The sequence below is a fragment of the Scheffersomyces stipitis genome, chromosome 8 (assembly GCF_000209165.1).
Source record: "Scheffersomyces stipitis CBS 6054 chromosome 8, complete sequence".
Classification (NCBI taxonomy): Eukaryota; Fungi; Ascomycota; class Pichiomycetes; order Serinales; family Debaryomycetaceae; genus Scheffersomyces; species Scheffersomyces stipitis.
Window position 1 is genome coordinate 779,985 of NC_009048.1, and position 19,530 is coordinate 799,514.

The 19,530-nt window shown below is 40.7% G+C and overlaps 11 protein-coding genes across 11 annotated transcripts; 4 read left to right on the forward strand and 7 right to left on the reverse strand. All coding sequences in view use genetic code 12, as the record gives it.

The window, feature by feature from the left end:
* Positions 1–334: 334 nt before the first annotated feature.
* Positions 335–1,993, forward strand: PICST_50903 (predicted protein; the record flags this gene model as incomplete). Its single annotated transcript, XM_001386525.1, has 1 exon — positions 335–1,993. A coding segment is annotated over one exon (1,659 nt), but the record flags the coding sequence as incomplete, so codon positions are not given.
* Positions 1,994–2,446: 453 nt separating this feature from the next.
* Positions 2,447–3,748, reverse strand: PICST_64467 (predicted protein; the record flags this gene model as incomplete). The annotated part of the gene is given in 3 exon segments (XM_001386702.1): positions 2,447–2,752; positions 2,770–2,799; positions 2,840–3,748. The coding sequence occupies 3 exon segments, from the start codon at positions 3,746–3,748 to the stop codon at positions 2,447–2,449; spliced, it is 1,245 nt and encodes a 414-aa protein (XP_001386739.2).
* Positions 3,749–3,905: 157 nt separating this feature from the next.
* Positions 3,906–4,526, forward strand: PICST_63964 (predicted protein; the record flags this gene model as incomplete). Its single annotated transcript, XM_001386526.1, has 1 exon — positions 3,906–4,526. The coding sequence occupies one exon, from the start codon at positions 3,906–3,908 to the stop codon at positions 4,524–4,526; it is 621 nt and encodes a 206-aa protein (XP_001386563.2).
* A 224-nt stretch (positions 4,527–4,750) lies between these two features.
* On the forward strand, positions 4,751–5,347 carry PICST_64167 (predicted protein; the record flags this gene model as incomplete). The annotated part of the gene is made up of 1 exon (XM_001386527.1): positions 4,751–5,347. The coding sequence occupies one exon, from the start codon at positions 4,751–4,753 to the stop codon at positions 5,345–5,347; it is 597 nt and encodes a 198-aa protein (XP_001386564.2).
* A 114-nt stretch (positions 5,348–5,461) lies between these two features.
* PICST_74096 (predicted protein) lies at positions 5,462–7,550 on the reverse strand. Its single transcript, XM_001386703.1, has one exon. The coding sequence runs from the start codon at positions 7,171–7,173 to the stop codon at positions 5,527–5,529; it is 1,647 nt and encodes a 548-aa protein (XP_001386740.2). The 5' UTR covers positions 7,174–7,550; the 3' UTR covers positions 5,462–5,526.
* A 1,078-nt stretch (positions 7,551–8,628) lies between these two features.
* TRP2 (anthranilate synthase component) lies at positions 8,629–10,341 on the reverse strand. Its single transcript, XM_001386704.1, has 2 exons — positions 10,312–10,341; positions 8,629–10,232 (listed from the first exon to the last, which is right to left on the reverse strand). Exons 1-2 carry the CDS (start codon positions 10,315–10,317, stop codon positions 8,694–8,696), a joined length of 1,545 nt encoding a protein of 514 aa, XP_001386741.1. The 5' UTR covers positions 10,318–10,341; the 3' UTR covers positions 8,629–8,693.
* A 352-nt stretch (positions 10,342–10,693) lies between these two features.
* On the reverse strand, positions 10,694–13,573 carry PICST_63928 (predicted protein; the record flags this gene model as incomplete). Its single annotated transcript, XM_001386705.1, has 2 exons — positions 10,694–11,614; positions 11,648–13,573. Coding segments are annotated over 2 exons (2,847 nt in total), but the record flags the coding sequence as incomplete, so codon positions are not given.
* A 706-nt stretch (positions 13,574–14,279) lies between these two features.
* PICST_37279 (predicted protein) lies at positions 14,280–14,723 on the forward strand (the record flags this gene model as incomplete). Its single annotated transcript, XM_001386528.1, has 1 exon — positions 14,280–14,723. One exon carries the CDS (start codon positions 14,280–14,282, stop codon positions 14,721–14,723), a length of 444 nt encoding a protein of 147 aa, XP_001386565.1.
* A 110-nt stretch (positions 14,724–14,833) lies between these two features.
* On the reverse strand, positions 14,834–15,475 carry PICST_50642 (carboxypeptidase Y inhibitor; the record flags this gene model as incomplete). The annotated part of the gene is made up of 1 exon (XM_001386706.1): positions 14,834–15,475. The coding sequence occupies one exon, from the start codon at positions 15,473–15,475 to the stop codon at positions 14,834–14,836; it is 642 nt and encodes a 213-aa protein (XP_001386743.2).
* Positions 15,476–16,550: 1,075 nt separating this feature from the next.
* Positions 16,551–16,898, reverse strand: HAP5 (CCAAT- binding transcription factor component; the record flags this gene model as incomplete). Its single annotated transcript, XM_001386707.1, has 1 exon — positions 16,551–16,898. A coding segment is annotated over one exon (348 nt), but the record flags the coding sequence as incomplete, so codon positions are not given.
* An 827-nt stretch (positions 16,899–17,725) lies between these two features.
* PICST_63965 (predicted protein) lies at positions 17,726–19,162 on the reverse strand (the record flags this gene model as incomplete). Its single annotated transcript, XM_001386708.1, has 1 exon — positions 17,726–19,162. One exon carries the CDS (start codon positions 19,160–19,162, stop codon positions 17,726–17,728), a length of 1,437 nt encoding a protein of 478 aa, XP_001386745.2.
* Positions 19,163–19,530: the final 368 nt, after the last annotated feature.

The following is a 19,530-nucleotide window of genomic DNA, read 5'->3' on the forward strand; positions in this document are numbered from 1 at the left end:
TATTTCCCTGTCATCATATACACTAATTAGAAATCACATATATTAATCATATAGTCACATTTTTCACTCACCAATGGGACTGCTGCATATATTGGATCAGTTGAAGATCAACGACAACATCTACTCGGAGATCCCGCCGCCCGATCCAAACAAACGAGCCCATCGAATTCGGAATCATAGTGACTATTCGTTAAAACTGTTGATACGACGGACGCGAATCCCACAAACCAATCCAACTTCTTCTAGAGTCACTATCAGTCGAACTTCGGATCCAAGACACTTTTATGTCCATATAAATCTCGTCAAGAAAGATGAAGTGGCAAACTCGGCTAGCATGAAGAAGAAGACCCTTATTCTCAATCTCAAGTCATCTTCAAAGCAAGCGACGTCTCGCAAACTGAACGATTTGGATACACGAGAATTGCCGTACAGAGGTATATTTCCATATCCTGACTGCACCATCAACGATACTGATCCTACCAAAGAGGATCGAGAACTTTTTGAAAAGTTGGCTGAAGAAGGCAATGCTCTTCGTTTAAAAGATACAAACCAGTTGACCCAGCAAAAGGATGAAACTCCAACCATTAACGATAGAAGTGTAGAATCAACTCCTACGCCTGCCTCAATGCCCAATTTGCTCAAGTCTCAAATCGAGAAAATTGTTTTCCGCAACTACGAAATCAACACCTGGTACACAGCTCCATACCCAGAAGAATACTCTCAATCCAAAGTATTATTCATCTGTGAGCATTGCTTAAAGTATATGAACTCACCCATGTCCTACAAGAGACACCAGCTCAAGAACTGTAACTTTTCAAATAACCATCCTCCAGGAGTAGAAATATATCGTGATTTGGCTACACGGATCCTGATCTGGGAAGTAGATGGCCGCAAGAATATTAACTATTGCCAAAACTTATGTCTTCTTGCAAAGCTATTTCTCAATTCAAAAACTTTGTATTACGATGTGGAGCCATTCATATTTTACATATTGACAGAAATTGACGAATTCAACCTCTCAAAATACCATTTTGTCGGATACTTTTCCAAAGAGAAGTTAAATAATTCCGACTACAACGTCTCCTGTATTCTCACGTTGCCTATTTATCAGAGAAAAGGTTATGGTAACCTATTGATCGATTTCTCGTATTTGTTGAGCAGACAAGAATTCAAGTATGGTACACCAGAAAAGCCATTGAGTGATTTAGGTTTACTCAGTTATAGAAACTACTGGAGAGTAACCATCGCCTATAAACTTAGAGAACTCTACACAGCATTTGGGTCAGAAGAAGAATCCACAACTCCTTCCTCCATCATTTCCCACACAACAATATCAGTAGATATACTTTGTAAACTAACTGGTATGACTTCTTCAGATGTGGTAGTTGGTTTAGAACAGTTAGATGCATTGATCAAAAACCCGTCCACCAACACATATGCAATTGTTCTTAACTTGAAGAAAATAAACTATGAAATCGCCAGATGGGAGAAGAAAAACTATACTAAACTCAATTACTCCAAGCTTCTTTGGAAGCCAATGCTTTTCGGGCCCTCTGGGGGGATTAATTCAGCACCAGCGTTTGTAGCTCCTCTTGCTGCTGGTCACAATAGTGTCTCTCTGATAGTTGGTTTCTTGAAAGATGACATCAATAACCCATATTCATATGAAGAAGAAGCATATAAGGAGATAGAAATGAGAAGAGAAGTTAGTCTTCTGAAATCGGACGACAATGACAACGCAGATGATCAAGAAGATCCCGACGAAGATTTAGATAACTATTTGATATGTTATCCAGGAATACAGTACAGCACCAAGAAGAAACCAATAAAGCTGTCTACTGAGATCAAGCAAGTTTCTTTTGTAGACCTCAACAATCTACTGGACGAGTTCCCTGAAATATTCGAAGATGACGAACCTGCCAGTAGCTCCAGTGAGTCGGAAGACTATGTGGAAGCATCAGAAGTGGAAGATGTTGACGAAGAAGAAGAGGAGGATGATATAGACACTGAGTTGGCTCATAGAACCAAGATTCCACGAGTCAGCGAATCTAGCGACACTAGTGACTCTGAAATTGCTGAAGAAGAAGAGGAAGAACCTACAGAAGTGGACATTCTTGATGTTGTTTCGGATACAAGCGGAAGAAATACTCCAGTAATAATGAATGGTTCATCTAAACAGGCCGAAGTCATTAACGTTGTGGAAGTACCTAAACGCAAGAGAGGGAGACCTAGGGGTTCCTTCAAAAAACGCCCCCTTGTGATGGAAACGTCGGTTGGCTTGGTTTCATCAAGAACGCTTAGATCTGTCAGAAGTCTACAGTAAAGCTGCACAGATAAGAGGAATGGATCTGACAACCAGACGAACCTGTATTAATTTTAATGTATTCTATGTATTTTAGTAATGTACAATAACTTCCCCTTGGAATTCAAGGGCATCTACATGAATCTAAACCTTAAACAATTTGCAAGAGTTCTCGTAGACTAGGTCAACAAAGTCTTCTATCTCTTTGTCATCTGTTATCCCATGAAGTCCACACAAGATCTCTGCTATGGTACCAACGAAAACTGGCTCGTTTCTAGATTTCATCAATGGAGGAGCAAATTTGCCAACTCTAAAATCAATATTCAGGAGATTGTGCTCCTGTGAAATCAACTCTTTCACAAAGGTGAAGTGTTTGTCGGAGTTCTTTTTGTTAACAATAGGGTATGGCAAAAGCTCATGCATCTTGATTGGATCCTTCTTGGGTTGAGGCTGGGCTTTCTTTTTACGGTAAGTTCCGTTATTATTTTCATTGATTTCTGTCTCTTCGCCTTTTTCTTCGGTAGCTTCCTTTCTGACTTCCGGGTAAAACTTGTTTGGATAAGGAGTAATGTATTTGTAGCCAGCGTGAGTTTTCCTGACTTCACACCATGGTGCATCAGTCTCTATCAATAGTTTTTCCTTGGGTATTAAAGAAGCAACCTGTAGGTTTTCTTCTGTTTTCAAGGAACAACCATTCAAACTGATGTAAAATCCCAATTTCAAAAGTTTGGACAACTCTTCTTCTGTTCCAGTGAAGGAATGAACTACACCATTACCCTTCTCGATTGATCCATCCTCAATAAATGGCTGGAGAATCTCAACGAAGTCGTCACAAGCAGCTCTCATATGCAAAAATAAGGGAATTTTGAGGCCCTTCAAATCAGCAATAACCTCTAGCTGTTTTCTGAACATCGTCTTTTGTTGGTCAACTGTTGAATAATGCAATCTATCGTAGTCCAATCCAATTTCCCCAAAAGCCTTGATATAGCCCAATTCATGGCCAGTTTCTACAATGTCTTTTAATTTTTGCAATTTTTCGTCAACATCATCTCTTAACGTTTCAGTGTACTTTCCATTTTCATCTTTAACATAGAATTCTTCGGCTACAGTGCATGGATGGACACCAGCAGTGGAGCTGAAGTTACGGTGATTCTCTTCACATAAACCAAAATGATCTTCGCTTTCCTTGATAGTAGAAGACGTTATAAGTATCTTTTCTACATTAAAAAAGTGCGCTCTGTCTATCACAGCACTGATGACAGTAGGGTCATTGGCAATGGTTGAATCATGATATCTACCTTGGAACAGGGAATCGGAAAAGTTGACGCCAATGTCGAAATACCGAGGTTTCCATGCATTTGAAGTAGTTGACATCCTGAAAAAGTCCGTAGGTTTGAGGAAAATGTTATCTCTGTAGACACTTCTGCAAATTGCCCTACGAAACATCCAATGGCTTCTCTGCTTGCTGACGAAAATAATGAATTTTTAGATCGGAGTTTTTCAAATAATCGCGATATCAATCTGTACAAAAAAGTAGAGGAAAGTTGAAATTTGCAATTATGCTATCTTCAATAACTTTTTCTTTAAAAGATTAATACTGAAGATGTCTGATATAGATAGGCTTCTTTCTGTAGAAGAGTCTTCGTTAGTCAAAGATCAAGAGATTGAACGGGTTCTTTCTTGTTCTGAATGGGATTATTTCGCTATACTTGATGTTGATCCCAGCAAGCACGAACCTGAGGCTATACCGAATGTAGTGAAGAAAATATATAGAAAGAAGTCATTGCTTATCCATCCTGACAGGACGAACAATTCAAAAGCACCAGAAGCATTTGATAAGTTGAAAAAGGCAGAGTTGGTTCTTGGGACTTCTCTAGATGGGGAATCTGATAATAACCTAGTCGCAGAGAAGAGAAGGCTCATGGATATATATATCGATGTACAGAAGAAGCTGCAACAACAAGAATTGACTGAGGTAAGATTGGAAGTGGCTTCTATATTAAAGGAAGAAGTAAATAACGAAAACATCGACAAGTTATACAAGCAGAGACAAGAAGCCAGCAAACAAGCAGAGCTACAACGGGCACAAGAGTCGAGAAAGATGCGGAAGAAGCTCGAGGAAAAATGGGAGGACGACAGAGATGCCAGAGTGAGCAATTGGCGAAAGTATACACGTAAGGTTGAAAAGAGTAAGAAGAAGATAAAGAAGAAGCTATTAGCCTGATAGACTGCTTAGTGGGCCATACTTCTTTGAATCTTTAGTATGAGATCCTTAACTTAGAGATTCTGAAGTACGAGAATTTCGTCAATTGTGAGAATCTGAATCTTAGTGCGAAAATCTTAACTATGTTTGTGAATTTTGCAATGCGATGTCAGCCTTTCTTTCTCTCTTGTTGTTAGCGACTTACTTCATATTCATTCTTCTCGGTCTATTCTAGTCGATTCACAATGGGAGCATCTAATTTCACACAAGTGATTTCCGTTGGAGTTGTTTCGTTCCTCACAGGCTACTATGTTCATCAATGGTTGAATTCCAAGAGCAGCAGACCTAGAACCAGATCCAGCATTAGAAAGGTCACATCTTCTTCCGAAGAGTCTACTGAGGAGTCTTTTGAAGAAGATTCGGACGACGAAGGTATCGATATCAATTCCACCTCCCTAAACGAAATACCTGGAGAAGTCCGTATGACTTTGGTAGTTCGTCAGGACTTGAAAATGGGCAAAGGTAAGGCTGCTGCACAATGTCTGCATGCCACATTGGCTCTCTACAAAAAGATCACCAACCCCCAGTCAGATGCTTATAACCCAGACATGGTGAGAAGATGGGAATATGGAAATGGACAGGCCAAGATCACATTACAGGTTCCAAATGAAGACGAAATGGATACTTTGTTTGCACAAGCCATTTCTTTAGGTGTCAATGCTTATGTAGTTCATGATGCCGGAAGAACTCAAATCGCTGCTGGAAGTGCCACTGTACTTGGATTAGGTCCAGCTCCAAAATTAGTGTTGGACCAAATCACCCTGGAGTTGAAATTGTACTAGGATATATTTGCAATCGGATAGATATAGAGACCAAACCATAAAAGGAAGTCATACGATAATTTTTTCAAGTAACTGTATTGATACCTCTTCTAATTCTCTACGTAAGCACATCTTGTATAAGAATCTATTTTGCTAGTTACAAGACTTCGATAAGACTTTGTCTATAGAATTATACAGTACTACTTCACTCTCTTCCTTATTGATTCACTAGGAGTCAATGGGTTGACAGCAGAACTTGCTCTTCTCTTTTTCTTTCTCGCTGAGCCAGAAATTGAGTCGTCAACATCAACAAGGACATCATCTTCATCTTCGTCCTCGTCCTCGTCTTGACTCACATCGATGCCTCCAATGACATCGTCGTCGTCATCGTAGAAATCGTCAATTCCAAGAGACGATTGTCTTCTCCTGGAATCTCTGTTAGCCGTAGGTCTATGGCCGTTTCGTAAGTTCTCCAAATGGTCTATACGTTCCCAAATCTCTCCTTCTGTTCTCTGTGGTAACAAAATAGACAATTCAGCAAACGACAACTCCTTTCTTCGTCTGTTGATGAGAAGCTCGTCTTCTTCCATAGACCACGGAATTTGTAATACAGGTGTGCGTGACTTCGGTGTCAGTTTCATTTTTCGTTTGGTCACCAATGTCTTTTTCTTAATTTCTGACTTTTTCTCGACCTTCAAAGGTTCTTCGTCCTTTTTGTCTGAGTTATGGGACATCACAACAGATCCCGAACGAGAAAAAAATCCCAGTGTGGACCCTACTACACTGCCATTTCGCAAACTGGAAACCGTTGTTTGCTGTATACCTGTGGCCCCACTGATACTGGAACTTCTGGAGGGTCCACTTATGCTTCCCCCTGCTCCAAACAAAATGGGCAAATGGGCTAAAGCACTGTTGTTCAGTTGGTGGTGAGGAATATTCATCGACTTGGATGGTAAAGACGATACAGATGCTCTAAGGGACGACACTGAAGTTCTGTCATCTCGGTTGATTTGGATGATAGAGTTATTGTGCAAGTTATGGGCTGGTCCTGAAGAGGCATTATTTACAGAGCTTTGGGAAGTGGAATTTCTAGGGGTGATGGAGGTGGAAGGGCTGGGGTGAGCTTGGTTATGGGGCAAGTTCATCGTCGGGTCTATGGATATATCAGCATAGTATCCTCCACCAGCTGTTCCTGGACCGGAGCCAGGATCAAGTCCTACGTCGGCAGAGGGAGAATTAGTTTCGTATGTTGTGTGGTTGAGTGTGTTGGAAGCGCCGTTCAGTCCGTTGACATTAGGAGAATTTACGATACCTCCCGGAGTCAGGGGGTTTGTTTGTGGAGCTATGTTGTATGGCAATGGGCTGGATGTGTTGGAAGGCGTGTTGGACAATGCGTTTAAGCCGGCTAAAGCATTGGAGATGTTGTTGTCGTAGCCTGTGAAGGTAGCATTTGCTATAGGAGAATAGGCTCCAGGGAAGCCCGTTGGCGAAGCATCCAGTTTAAAGTCCAGTCGTTTGATCTGTTTCTTGAGACTTGAAGGAGGGGTTGGCTTGATTTGAGTTCCGAGAGCAGCGGCGGATTTAGGAGGATTCTTCAAGTTTCCTGACTTTAACCGTCTCCAACGAAATTGACAAGCATTGGGTGTTCTGTTTTGAAAATGCGAAGCAATCTCTTTCCAGCCCAACTTTTGCTGGTCTTTCAAGTGCATCAATAGTATATCATCTTCAGCGTCCCAGGAAGTGGGTGTTCTCAGAAAGTTCTTGGTCGAGTCACCTGAATCGCCAACAGCTTCATTGCTGTGATTTTCCACAGGTACTGGTTCCAGTTTCACAGCATCTGTTGACATTATCGTAGTAGAAATTATATAAGTAAAGTTACAGAATTATTTAATGGTGGTAGTAAAGAAAGAATTAAGATATATGTGTAATGTGAAATGTGAGGAAATGGACAGTGATGGTGTGTTCAGTGAGAGGTGATAGTTTTGACAAATTATTGTATTGATATTGTATCGTACTGATAGATCTTGGAACCTTCTTCTTGCTTTGTAGGATGAAATTTAATTCTCTGATCCAGTATTGTTAGACTCTGTATGTGTAGTGCAAGGCTCTATGACAACAGAATATATCTACAGCCAGTAGCCAGAATAGCACTTCAGAAATCACGATATTTGCCACGGGGAATACACTCCTAGTCACAACACGTCGTCAGTAAAGATCGGCTGAAAGAAGTGGCCGTTGTTCGTAGATAAAAATGTCGTCAACAGAGTTCTGGAGAACTGTGAAAACGACCAGATGATCATCGTTCGACGACGACTGTGAGAGTTAGTAAAGTCACGTGATCTAACACTTCACCGTTGGCTTCCACATTGTACACACACAGTTTCCAGGAAACACCACAGAGGAGCTGCTAATATTACCTTGCTGAGGCAATTGACAAACTATATTGACTCAAATAGCTATTATTTTCTCCCAATAACCGTTGTCGTGACAGTCTATCCTTCAGCTTCGTTCTCAAAAGGAGCAGTCGTCAAAATTGAAGAAAGTCACGTGCTACAACCACTATAATTAGTTTTGACTTCTTTTAGCTCACATCGCCCTGGTATCGGTATCGGTTCACGGTGGTCGGCTGATAGCTTTGCCTGTTTCATGACAATAAGTACAATTTCATTTCGGCCGGTGGCACCGGTACTTTTTGTGGGTTTCAGAGGACCCGATTTTCTCAGCCAGATACTGACTATGCATGTTGGCCGTTGCGACATGCATATGACCTCAACTCAATGTCTTCTTGAACGGTAAGTGGTGACAGAGCTGTCAATGAGACAGAGCCACAATGGACGTGTATGAAGAGACAAACGACTTCCAGATCGGGGTGCTTCTGTGTCACTAGTCCTTCTGATGTCGAAACAGGACTATTTCTTAGTGCGACATGAGACTCACAAGACTGTAATGGGTGGGGAGGATTAAAGCCAGCATATAAAGGAAAATACAAAGGAACAGCTACGTGGAAACTGCCTTTCCTCCCCTGATTGTTGTCATCTAATAGATAAGGGCCCTGTCTCAGATCTTCCTCAAAATACTTCGTTGTAGAAGTCTCTGTTATGTCAGCGCTACCACTTAAGCTCAACTTACAATTGCCCGAAAGCTATACTGCTCCCCCATTGCCATGTCATACTCCGTATCAATGTCCATGTATGTATTGACCACGGGAGTTGCTTCTTGCGTCAGACTATTTCCATTGTACAAAGGGTATGTCTTTTTACCTTTAATGCTAATTCTGTAATACGTTTTCTCGCTCGCTTTTTGCACCCAAAGCTTAATAAACTTTTAAATGTATTTACTATGTATGAATATTGGTACACATCGATGTCTATTTTTGGATACCGACCTTTTCAGCCCAGTACTCTTCAGCCACCACGATGGTGTTGTTGTTGGCCTTCATCTTGTTCATTGTTTCGATATACTCATCATATTCGTCACTGTCGAATACAATACCTCCACCGGCTTGCAAGTACGCCACGCCGTCTTTGTACACCATGGTTCTCAAGGCAATACAGGTGTCCATGGTCTTACCGTCGTAGCCCCAGTGGCCTACAGCACCAGCGTATACACCTCTTTTTTCCTTTTCCAACTCGGCAATGAGCTCCATAGCTCTCACCTTAGGAGCGCCACTAACAGTACCAGCTGGGAAGATGGATCTGAACGCATCAAAACGGGTCTTGTCTTCTCTCAAAGTTCCGCTGACTTCAGATACCAAATGCATCACATGTGAGAATCTCTCGATGGTGAGCAAACGGTCCACTTTGTTGGTGGTAGGCTGGCAAACTCTATTAATGTCGTTACGGGCCAAGTCCACCAACATGATGTGTTCGGCTCTATCCTTCAAACTCGATCTCAAGATTTCAGCATTAGCTTCATCTTCTTCGTTGGTTTTACCTCTGGCAATAGTCCCGGCAATGGGGTGTGTAACGACTCTTCCCTTAGCATCAGCTTGTACTAACAATTCTGGAGAAGCTCCAATGATCTGGAAATCCACCAAATCAACGTAGAACAAGTATGGAGATGGATTAACTGATCTCAACTGACGGTATATGTTGAACGGATGCAAGGATGTAGGTCTGGCGACTCTCTGCGAGGGCACGGCCTGGATAATGTCTCCCAACAAGATGTGCTTCTTCAAATTAGACACATGGGCTTCGTAGCCTTCCTTCCCGATATTCGACGTGAATGTCTGGCCAAGCTTGATGGGAGGCTGTTGTGGATTGAGGTCGCTTGAAAACTCTGATGACAACAACCTTTCTACGTCTTGTATTTCCTTTTCGGCTTTGGCGAAGTTGGTAGCAAGATCTTCACCTTCGCCTACTCTGACATTGTTGATGATCTGGAATCTTTGGAAAACGTGGTCAAAGGCCACGACTAAGTCACAAAGCATGAGAACTGCTTCAGGAAAACCCAATACGTCTTTCAATGGTCTTCTGGTCTTAGGTTCAAAGTACTTGATACAATCATACGAGATGTACCCAGTAGCACCACCACTGAATTTAGGTAAACCGGGCAATTGTGCCTGGTTGTAGTTTTTCATTTCCTTCTCCAACACTGTGATAGGGTCAACATTGCAAAATGATTCAGCATACTTGGATTCATCGTCTCCTGTCTTGATGACCTTCTTGGGGTTGACTCCGATGAAACTATATCTGTCTACAGTGTCACCCTTAACAGCCGACTCAAAGAGGAAAGAAGGTGAGCGACCCTTGTCGTTCAACTTGGCCAACTTCAAGTAAGCCTGGTGAACAGACAAGTCGTTGTTGTTTACATACTGGTAGATGGGATACATATTGTGCTGTGTCTCCAACTCCTGATGAGAGTCTACGATGGCCTTTAAAGCCTCGAACGAAGGCTGGATTTGCGCCTGGAAAAGTTAGTACTTTTTCTTCTGTTATACGCAATGGTACAGCTGGTCATTCTCCCACTTCCTCAAATAGACTTACCACCATGTTGATATTTACAAAGACTTCGTTAGAATATCTTATACCTGGCGAAGAATTTCAATAATTTATTTGTCTGTCTCGCATTTTTCAATATTCAGACAGTAGTGAATTTTATATGAGTCAATGAAAAATTGTCTGTTCTGAGTACAGGAATATTTTTGCAACTAAAGGATTTTGCAACTAAAGTATTTTGCAACTAAATGATGTTTGCACATTTATCTATTGATACCCAAGGAAACAAACTTGCTGCTCTCAAGTAATAACGACAATGGTCTTTTAGATGTCGCAAAATTAAGACGAATTTACAGTTTTATCTGGTTATGCTGTGGTTGAAAAACTCAACCGTCTATAAATTACTATTTACATTCTAATGTGCTAAAAGTCAGAAATCCTGCTCCAGTAGCAAAACACAAACTCCACCGGGAACGTCCAAGTATATAACCTTGTTACAATAGACAACAGACCCAACTGTATATGATACAGGGTCTGGTGTAAGCACGTTCAATTCGATACCAAGTTCCTGGCAGAATGCTTTACTTAGATGACATCCAATATCATCTATACCAATTCCCACATCTGTGACTATGCACTCGTATTCAGTGTTATTCGAGCCAAGCTCAATAGAGGAGCTTTCAAGTAGTTTTTGTTCAAGAAACTTCAATGTCCAGAACATCTTGTGTCGAGTGGTCAAATATCGTTTTGTAGTCTCTGCATTCACAAGTTTATTTAATTGTGCTTCAAGAGTCTGAGGACTAAGAGGTCCATTTAGATAGTATCCGTATCTCTTGAGATAACTAAATTTTTCCATCGAATGAAAGTGATTTCCGTTGGCCCTCATAGCTGCATTTGTCTGACCCAACTGTATGTGGCTGAGTAATTGCATCTGGTTCAACATACTGCCGAAGTTATTAGTGACATTTATAATATCCACGTATCCTTTTGATAAGCCCTTAGCTACATTACGCAGAGAGTCACCAGAGAATACTTCAACAATACTCTTGTTCAAGAAATTCCTGCCTATTATTGCAGCAGACGATGAAACAAACCCATTCTCGTCCCTTGCTAATAATGTCTGGAAATAAGAGTTTGCCTCGTAAGAAGGTAAAAGCTTGTTATCGTGTGAAACAATTGCATTATCTGGATGGCTCTGTCTCTTAGAAGTATCCGCATTATCGCCGTCTTCATCCATTAGTTCTTGACGAACTGTTAGAACTGGGATATCATTGTACTCACAGTAGTTAGAAGTGAGATTCGCAGCAAATAACTCTAACTCGGCCATAAAGAATCGCGATTTCTCATAATGCTCTTCCGACTTCAATTTTAGAATTGTGGACACCTTCTCCTCGGGCCTGTTAGAGTTGATGATATTTAACTCCTTTGTTAACGAGCTAGCATCTTCGACGTCATTTTCGACAGCAGGGTTGATCTGAGAAGAACCTGCTAAATTCCGAATCTTAAAATGTGTTCTCATTACACTGTAAACAAAATTCAAGTTATGGGAGTCTTCGTTAGTGACAAGTAGTCTATCATTGCCGTTGTAGGTATCCTTCTTAGATCTGCTTCTAAACAATCTGAATGGCGAAACTTCCGATTTTCCATTTAAGCTGTCTTCCAAATCTTGCCATCCAAGATTTTTGATGGTAACTGAAGACAAACTATCAAAAGAAACGCTTATCTTCTCAGGAATATTTGCGAATGGATTTCCTTCATATGTGTTGTATGTGTATGAAATTGTTATGCACGTTGAATCTGACGTAAGTTTAGAATTAGACAGTTTCTTAATGGCAATATCACCAACTTGAAACATATCTGCTGACTTGTCGTTTAAATTTTGGTTCTTGAACTTGAATTCCTCGATAATCTTGGGGCTGAATAATTCGTTGGCTGATGTTCCATCAACCATTCGAGACATGGAGCACATGCTAGTAGAATTCGTTGCCAAGGAGTTAAAAAGGTTACTATTAGGAGCAATCTTCGTGATTATATCTGGAATATGAACATTAATGACGTATTTTCTCGAATTCAACTTTTCAAGTGAGATTGCAAGGAATGAATCTGCCGATTTTTTATTACTAGCCTTCAAAGATGGAAGAGCGTAAATTACTTGATCTTGATAGAACAAGTTTGACTCTCTGAGATGAGGAAATTTGTCACTCATCTTAGTGCCATGAAGGAAATCTGAATTAACTAATGGTTCCAATTCAGTTATAGTCGATGTTGCCAAGGCTGAAAGTTTGTTTCTTCCAAACATACTGGTCGATAAGTGAATGTCTGAAAGCTGGTTTCTTGAATTATTGTATATGCCAATCTCTTCCAATACCTTGTAAACCAGTTCTGGAGCTGGCAGTAATTTACTGAACAAATCGAATTGCTTCAAGATTTTCTTTAAAGTAGGATGTGGATATACCACGAAGAACTTGAGAACATCGATTACATGTTTATGGTGGCTGCCCTCCCATATGTTAATATAGTGGTTGAGGTCTTCATAAGATCTTGCCTTATGAGAAGTTTGATCGTCATATAGGTTATTAAGAAAACCGTTCATGTTTTCCAAGACTGCAGGGTCCTTAGAATAATCTATAAATTTAGTCAAAGAATATGTGTTGCTAATTGAATTTACTAAGTAAGTGGTTGATGGAACTAAGCAGTTGGAGTATGACCCGTAAATAAGATTGGAATTACGGTACATCGAATTGTTTGGAGGCAATATCCACTTGAGAGACTTGGCTATTACAAAATGAATAGCTGCAAGCAACACAACTTCATGGAAGTATGATTGGTTGATTTGCGCTAGTAATGAAGCTGGTAGTTTCATCGATTCTATGATCTCAACTGCTGAAATACTTGCTAGAGTATGTGGCAAAGCAAATTGTGAATGAACGATATCCATTTGGCTCTCAATGCTTTTAGTTACTTCCAAAGTCAGGTTTAAGAAATGGTTTAAGATAGTCACAACTTGCAATCTAGAGGGGTCTGTACAATCTGAACTTTCTATTATTGCCAAGGAATCTAGCCATTCCAGATTTAATACTTTGTGAAAATGCAAATTGCATTGTTGAGGAGATACTGTGACGATTTCATTGTCTATAGTTAAAATGGATATCTTGTTGAAACTCTCGTTGAACTTGGACTGAGACGGCAGAACTACTACACCAAACGAAATATCGCCTTTGAAATTCGAGAATTCAACCATGGATCCAACGCAAGGAGCATTGGTCTCGTTGTTGAATATGATATCAGTATAGTTGGATGACGAAGGATACGAGAATTGTACATGATCAAATTCTAAGTCTGGAAACTTTCTTTGTGAATATTTTGTAAATCCATCTATTATGGAAGAACTATTTTGGATAATGTTTTTCAATTTGACTTGAATTTGGTCATAATCTAATACCTTCGAGCTGTCAAAGGGTACTTTGGTTGAAGATTGAGAAATGTACCTTGCTGAAATCTGTATGCAATTTAACCGGTTTCGTTTCCAAAGTCCGGAATTCCTAATTCTGGCCCTAGGTCGTATTCGAGATAGCATGCTCTTAGATTTTATGAAGTAATGTATGCAAATGGAAGATTGACAACTTGTTAAACCATAAGTCTTGTGCGTTTTGTAGTAGCTTGTGGTTTAGAGATTGTTAGAACTTAAAAGAAAAGAACTGCTAGACGATGCTGGATGTTTCTATAATACAAGGAAGTCGTCAGAATGGATAATATACAAGGATGAGGTGAGGTATCGTTGGGTGGACAGGAAGTTGTAAGTTGGTTAGCTTCTCTAGAGAATAAATTTCTAGATGTCTCACGAAAAAAATTAACTATGGAGAAGATCTCAGATCGTTAACTATGGATAAAAAATGCCTACAAAAATATTATTGAATGCGATAGTGAAAAATCCAATGAGATGCAAAATTAATTTCAGATTTCTTTCACTAATTGGCAAACAATAATTCCTACTGTAACTCTGGAGCATTTATAGAATGGGTTCGGTATTCTTACCTCATTTAAGAACAGGATGGCATGTCGACCAAGCGATTTTGTCGGAAGATGATCGGTTGGTAATAGTGAGATTTGGCCGAGAAGAAGAGAAGGATTGTATGATAATAGACGAGGTGCTATTCCAGATTTCCGAGAAGATCAAGAACTTCGCCGTGATTTACCTCTGCAACATCGATCGGGTGCCGGACTTCAACACAATGTACGAACTAGATAATCCTGGGGAGCCGTTTACGATAATGTTCTTCTATAGAAACAAGCACATGATGTGCGATTTTGGCACAGGTAATAATAACAAATTGAACTTCATGATTTCCGACAAGCAGGAATTGATAGATATCATAGAGACGATCTACAGAGGAGCAAAGAAGGGTAAGGGGTTGGTGATCTCACCCACGGACTACAGTACAGTGAGGAAGCTCCGATGAATAAATAGTTCACGTATATGAAAGAAAAGTAACAAACAACTAGTAAAAACTAAACGATAACAATAGCTGTTGCAGCGTGGTAATACTGCGGCATGGATATGTACATTTTATCAATTGTCTTCGTCTTGAGCATAGAAGAAGTTGACACCCAACAACTTCAGGCCTGGGGCCACCTTCTTGATCCAATCGCGAACTCCACTACTAGGAATTCCAGTTCCCCAGTTGGGTCTATCGAGAGGAGCCTCCAACTTGGAAACATTTGGATCTTGTTTGTACAACAAAGTGACGTAACGATGAAGACCAGTTTTTGGTGGAGGTCCTGGACCCATGTATGAGAATAATTCAACACCCTTAGAGTAGTCCAAGATGTGGCTGATTTCAGGTTCTGAGTCCAGGTCTGATTTCTTGACGTTGGTCAACTTCAAATCGGTGATGAGCCAATGGAGGTATTCCGACCATTTGTGGTCGGTGTTGGAGGGCGCATCAGGGTCAGTCATAACCAAGATGAACTTGTCCTCGTCCGAGATTGATTCAACAATGCCTTCTTGGTTGGGGGAGTTCAATGTGAATTGAATAATGGGCTTGTTCTGAGTGCGAGCCACTTTCAAAGTATTGCCCAAGGCTACGGAATCTTCTCCGTTGTACTCAATAGTCAAGAGACCCTGGGTTTCAAAGGCGTCGACCACTTCTGGCACAACTTTGTGTTTGGTGTACGCTTCGTCCAACGACTGGGAAATGGTAATCAAAGGCATTCTGGATATTCTGGAAATGGAACTACGGTAGGGGAAAATTCGACTATGACCTAGATACGATCCGGTTCTGGCTTGTTTACTGAGAGAGTGTTTCACTGCTGAGATAACCGTGGGAGTCCTGGAAAACATCAGCAGAAACGTAAACGTCTGATGGCGAAAATATGAGCATTTACTACTTAAATAGGACCTGGTTCTGCCAATAATCGGCGGGGGTTTGTGTTCTCCAAAAATGGGGTAATACTGTATGGTACTGCAGCAGTCTAGGACTTCACCCCTTGGGCTGAGAGGCCTGTATGAAGCTTGAATATCCGAAGTAGGCTGATTGGATTGAAACAAAACCGGGAAAAGTGTAGGGACAATAGAGACTCGGAACAAAAGAGGAAACTCGGAAATTGAAAATAGAAGATTGCAAAATTATCCGGAAAAATATCTGAAAAGCTGGTAGAAATATAGAAATAAAATTGATTGAATAATTGTCTAGAAGATTGATTGAGAGTATACCTGAAGTACTTCATACATAGTCGTTTAAAAGCACCAAAACAAGGGCTTAAATAGCATAGAATTACCTCTATATTTACATCTCCCGAATCAATTTTGTCTATTATACATGTTAATTATACAAACAGTAACTTACATAGGACACATGGTAGTTGCATGCCATTCCAGTATCCTGTTTTCTCACTCCGTCATACCTACCTCAGTAGTTGCCCTGGTACTCTTGGTTGAATTGGCCAAAGTTCTGGAAGTTGCGGTCTTGTCTGGCGCCGTTGGCTTCTGGTTCTTGTGGAGTATTTTCTCCAGAGTGGTCCAGAGTTTCCTGTAGATTTTGCTGAGGCTGTGACAGTTTCAGCTGTTGCAACCGTTGCTGAACCAACTGTTCTTCAAGCAATCGTTGTTGTAGCATGTCGGCATCTTCCTGTTTCAACAGCAGTTGCACTACCTCCTTTGGTTCTTGCTCGACAATGGCATTCTGGCGAGGATCAGGAATGCCCATTCCAGTCAGAGGACCTTGTGGATGGGTTATGTAGCTGTTGGAACGAGACTGAGTATATGACTTCTTGGGCTTTTCCTCTTCACGAGGCACTACATCGATCAAGAAATCAAACATGTCACTTTTGGTGAGAGCAGCAGCGATATCGGATTTCTGCAATGTTCTTCTCTTATTTTCTTCGGCGTGGATCCAAGCTCTCATTGTAAGCTCAGTGATGAAAACATCACAGCCTTTAGCAAAGAGAATGGGAGCTTCGGCACTGATCATGCGTACGTCCTCATCCGTCTTCATGACCTTTTTGATACGGGCAAGTGGAAGTTGGTGGTTCTTGAAGTCGTGGTCGTCGTGCTCGATCGAGTTAATCGTCTCTTGCCAATATTGCATCATCATGTCTCTGTGCTTACCTGTCAAGCCCTGCCCCACATTGCTGAAGGCTCCTCCTGGCTGTTGTGCTTGTTGTGCTGCAGCAGCTTCTGCCGCTGATTGTGCTGCCAAAAGCTCTGCCTCATCTACCACCGTCTGTGAAGGTTGGTGGTGCTGTTGTTGTTCCAACAACTCTTCTTCTTCTAAGTAGCTGTTCTCGTATTCCATGTCGTTAGCGAATGTGAACTCTTATAAATATAGATGACAATTGCTGAGATCCTAGTGTTTCTGATCTGACTTGGGAATTCTATTTCGTATAGATAACTCGTATAGTTTAGTTGTCGTACTTGTTCTTCTATTTCTTTTCTTGTTCTCTCTAGCAGTTTCTTCAATTTCTTAGATGTCACTTGGATGTGAGAAGATATAGCTATTGTGGCAAAAAAACCTGTGGTTCGACTCTATCGACAAGATCAGGAATGCTCTATGCGATTATACGGAAGCTACGTCTTGTAGGGAATAATAACGGATCTGTCGTTTTTGTCAAGAAAATCAGTTAGGCATATTTTGTTGAGACCAGCTGAATTTTTCAGTTCCGGTTTCGCACTTGATGCAAGATTGATTATGAGTCCTCAGAATGTAACCTAAAGAATTTAGCCTTAACTATGTAGGCTTAAGTATGAGGCTGCAGGGAACTAAGAATAATGCTGAAGGTGTTGGGATACAAAAGAGTTCCATACTGGCAAACAGATACCATAGTATTTTTATACTATTCGTGTATTTATAACAAGGAAATCCAAATCTTATGAATTACCGTGTTCTCCTACTTCTAAAACTACTCTTGCTACATATGATATCGTGGAATTACTGTACTTTTGTCGTATATAGCTACTGTTTGCCTATTCTTGTACGGCAATCACCTTTTCGTCGAATCTCACCGACTTTCTTCTCTCGCCACTTACTTCTGGAGGAGTCAACTCAATGCCTTCTTCTCCTACGTGATTCTCAGCAGCCTTCAACATGTCTCTGATTTCACTCTTGGAGGCAGCAGGAACAGTGGAAGACTTTCTTCTGTGCTGGATCTTCACGTCCTCCTTACACTTCTGACATCCGCAGATAAACCCCCAGTTAACTCTCAACTCTCTCTGCCTCTGTTGAACGGTATGAGCCGGGTTGACATATGTAGTGGTCAATTCTTCGCCAGCTCTAATGTCTCTGGCAGCGTATACCTTTAATCCCTCGGTTCTGACAGGCGAAGTGTCTACATTAGTGTTGGGGTCACAGTTGTGGTTCAAGTGCGATTGCGTGAGGAAAATGCATGAGTCCAAGTTGTTGATGTTGTAGGTACCCATCATGAACAAGAACTCCTTGTAAGTGAGCTTAGAGGTTGATGTTGGGAAAACTCGAATGAACTTTTCAAACCCTTCTCTCCATAAGGTCTCCTGCTGTTCTTGTACAAACAAAGCACCGCCCAGTAAAGTGTCGAATGCTCCCGCAGATGAGTTCAATGCTTTGTATCTTATATCTTGCGAAACTCTTGCCATGGCTCGGAACTGTTTCTCCTTGACTCCAGTCTTGTCCAATAAGATGTTGGCATAGATGAGAGCGATGGCATATAATGCATTCCACAGTTCTTTCAAACAGTACTCTTGAAGTTCCAAAAATGACTCCGAGTCAATAATTTTGGAGGAAGTCAATCTCTTATTAGGATTGTAGACATTATGTTTGAGCAATCCATGAATTGCACTATCGAGCTTCTTACACTGCTGTGAACACCAAACTTCTGGACAAACATTGCAATCCAATCCCTTCAACATTGAGCTACCAGTAGTAGTTTGTAAAAGCTTTCCACAGTGAGAACAAGCCTTGCCTGTCTTAACCAAGTTGATGTTGGCCAAAGGAGGAATGAAAAATAAAGGAGTTTCTTCCCAGATCAACTCACCTTTGGCAATTTTATGTTTGGCATATAAACCCTTACCTCTCTTTGAAGTCATGACGATTTGGATCTTGGCTGGTAACTGGATATGTGGGGTATCCTCTGAAGTGATATCACTGGCATAGGTGAATTGTTCCGTGTTCGTATTGGGAGTAAGACCAAACTTTTTCAATAAAGTCTTCACTCTTTTTTCTGAAACAGACCAGTTTGGATACTTGTTTTTGACAATGGCATGTAACTTCGGTATTCCCAATGATTCTGTGGTTGGATCTTCTTTCCAGATCGCAATGATTGCATCTACAACTTGTCTCTCATGAGGAACCACTGGCCCCGTTTCCTGAGGAACTGAGTCGTTTATAGAGATCACCTCTATCTTCTTTTCCAAACCCTCGGCTGTCATTTTTTGGTATGGAAATCAAATAATAGATAATGGAAAAAACCTGAAGTAAAAATATGTCTGAAGAGCATTAAATTTTTCTGCAGCCCAAAACATCTGGAATTTTTCAATACGTTGTTGCACAATAAAAATTTGAAATTTCAACGAAATGAAAGACAAATAATCCTAAGTAAGAGACTTCTATTTTCAATGATTACATTGTTTTCTTATTACACCTTTCAATATCACTTCCATTGTCACGTACTGATGACTTTATGTCCATCTCCGACTACCTAGAATGGAAATCCATCACGTGCACATCTTCAGATTTTTATGGGTGCAAATTCTCTGCTGTCCTTTTTTGCAACTCCTACATTTCTAAACAATATTGT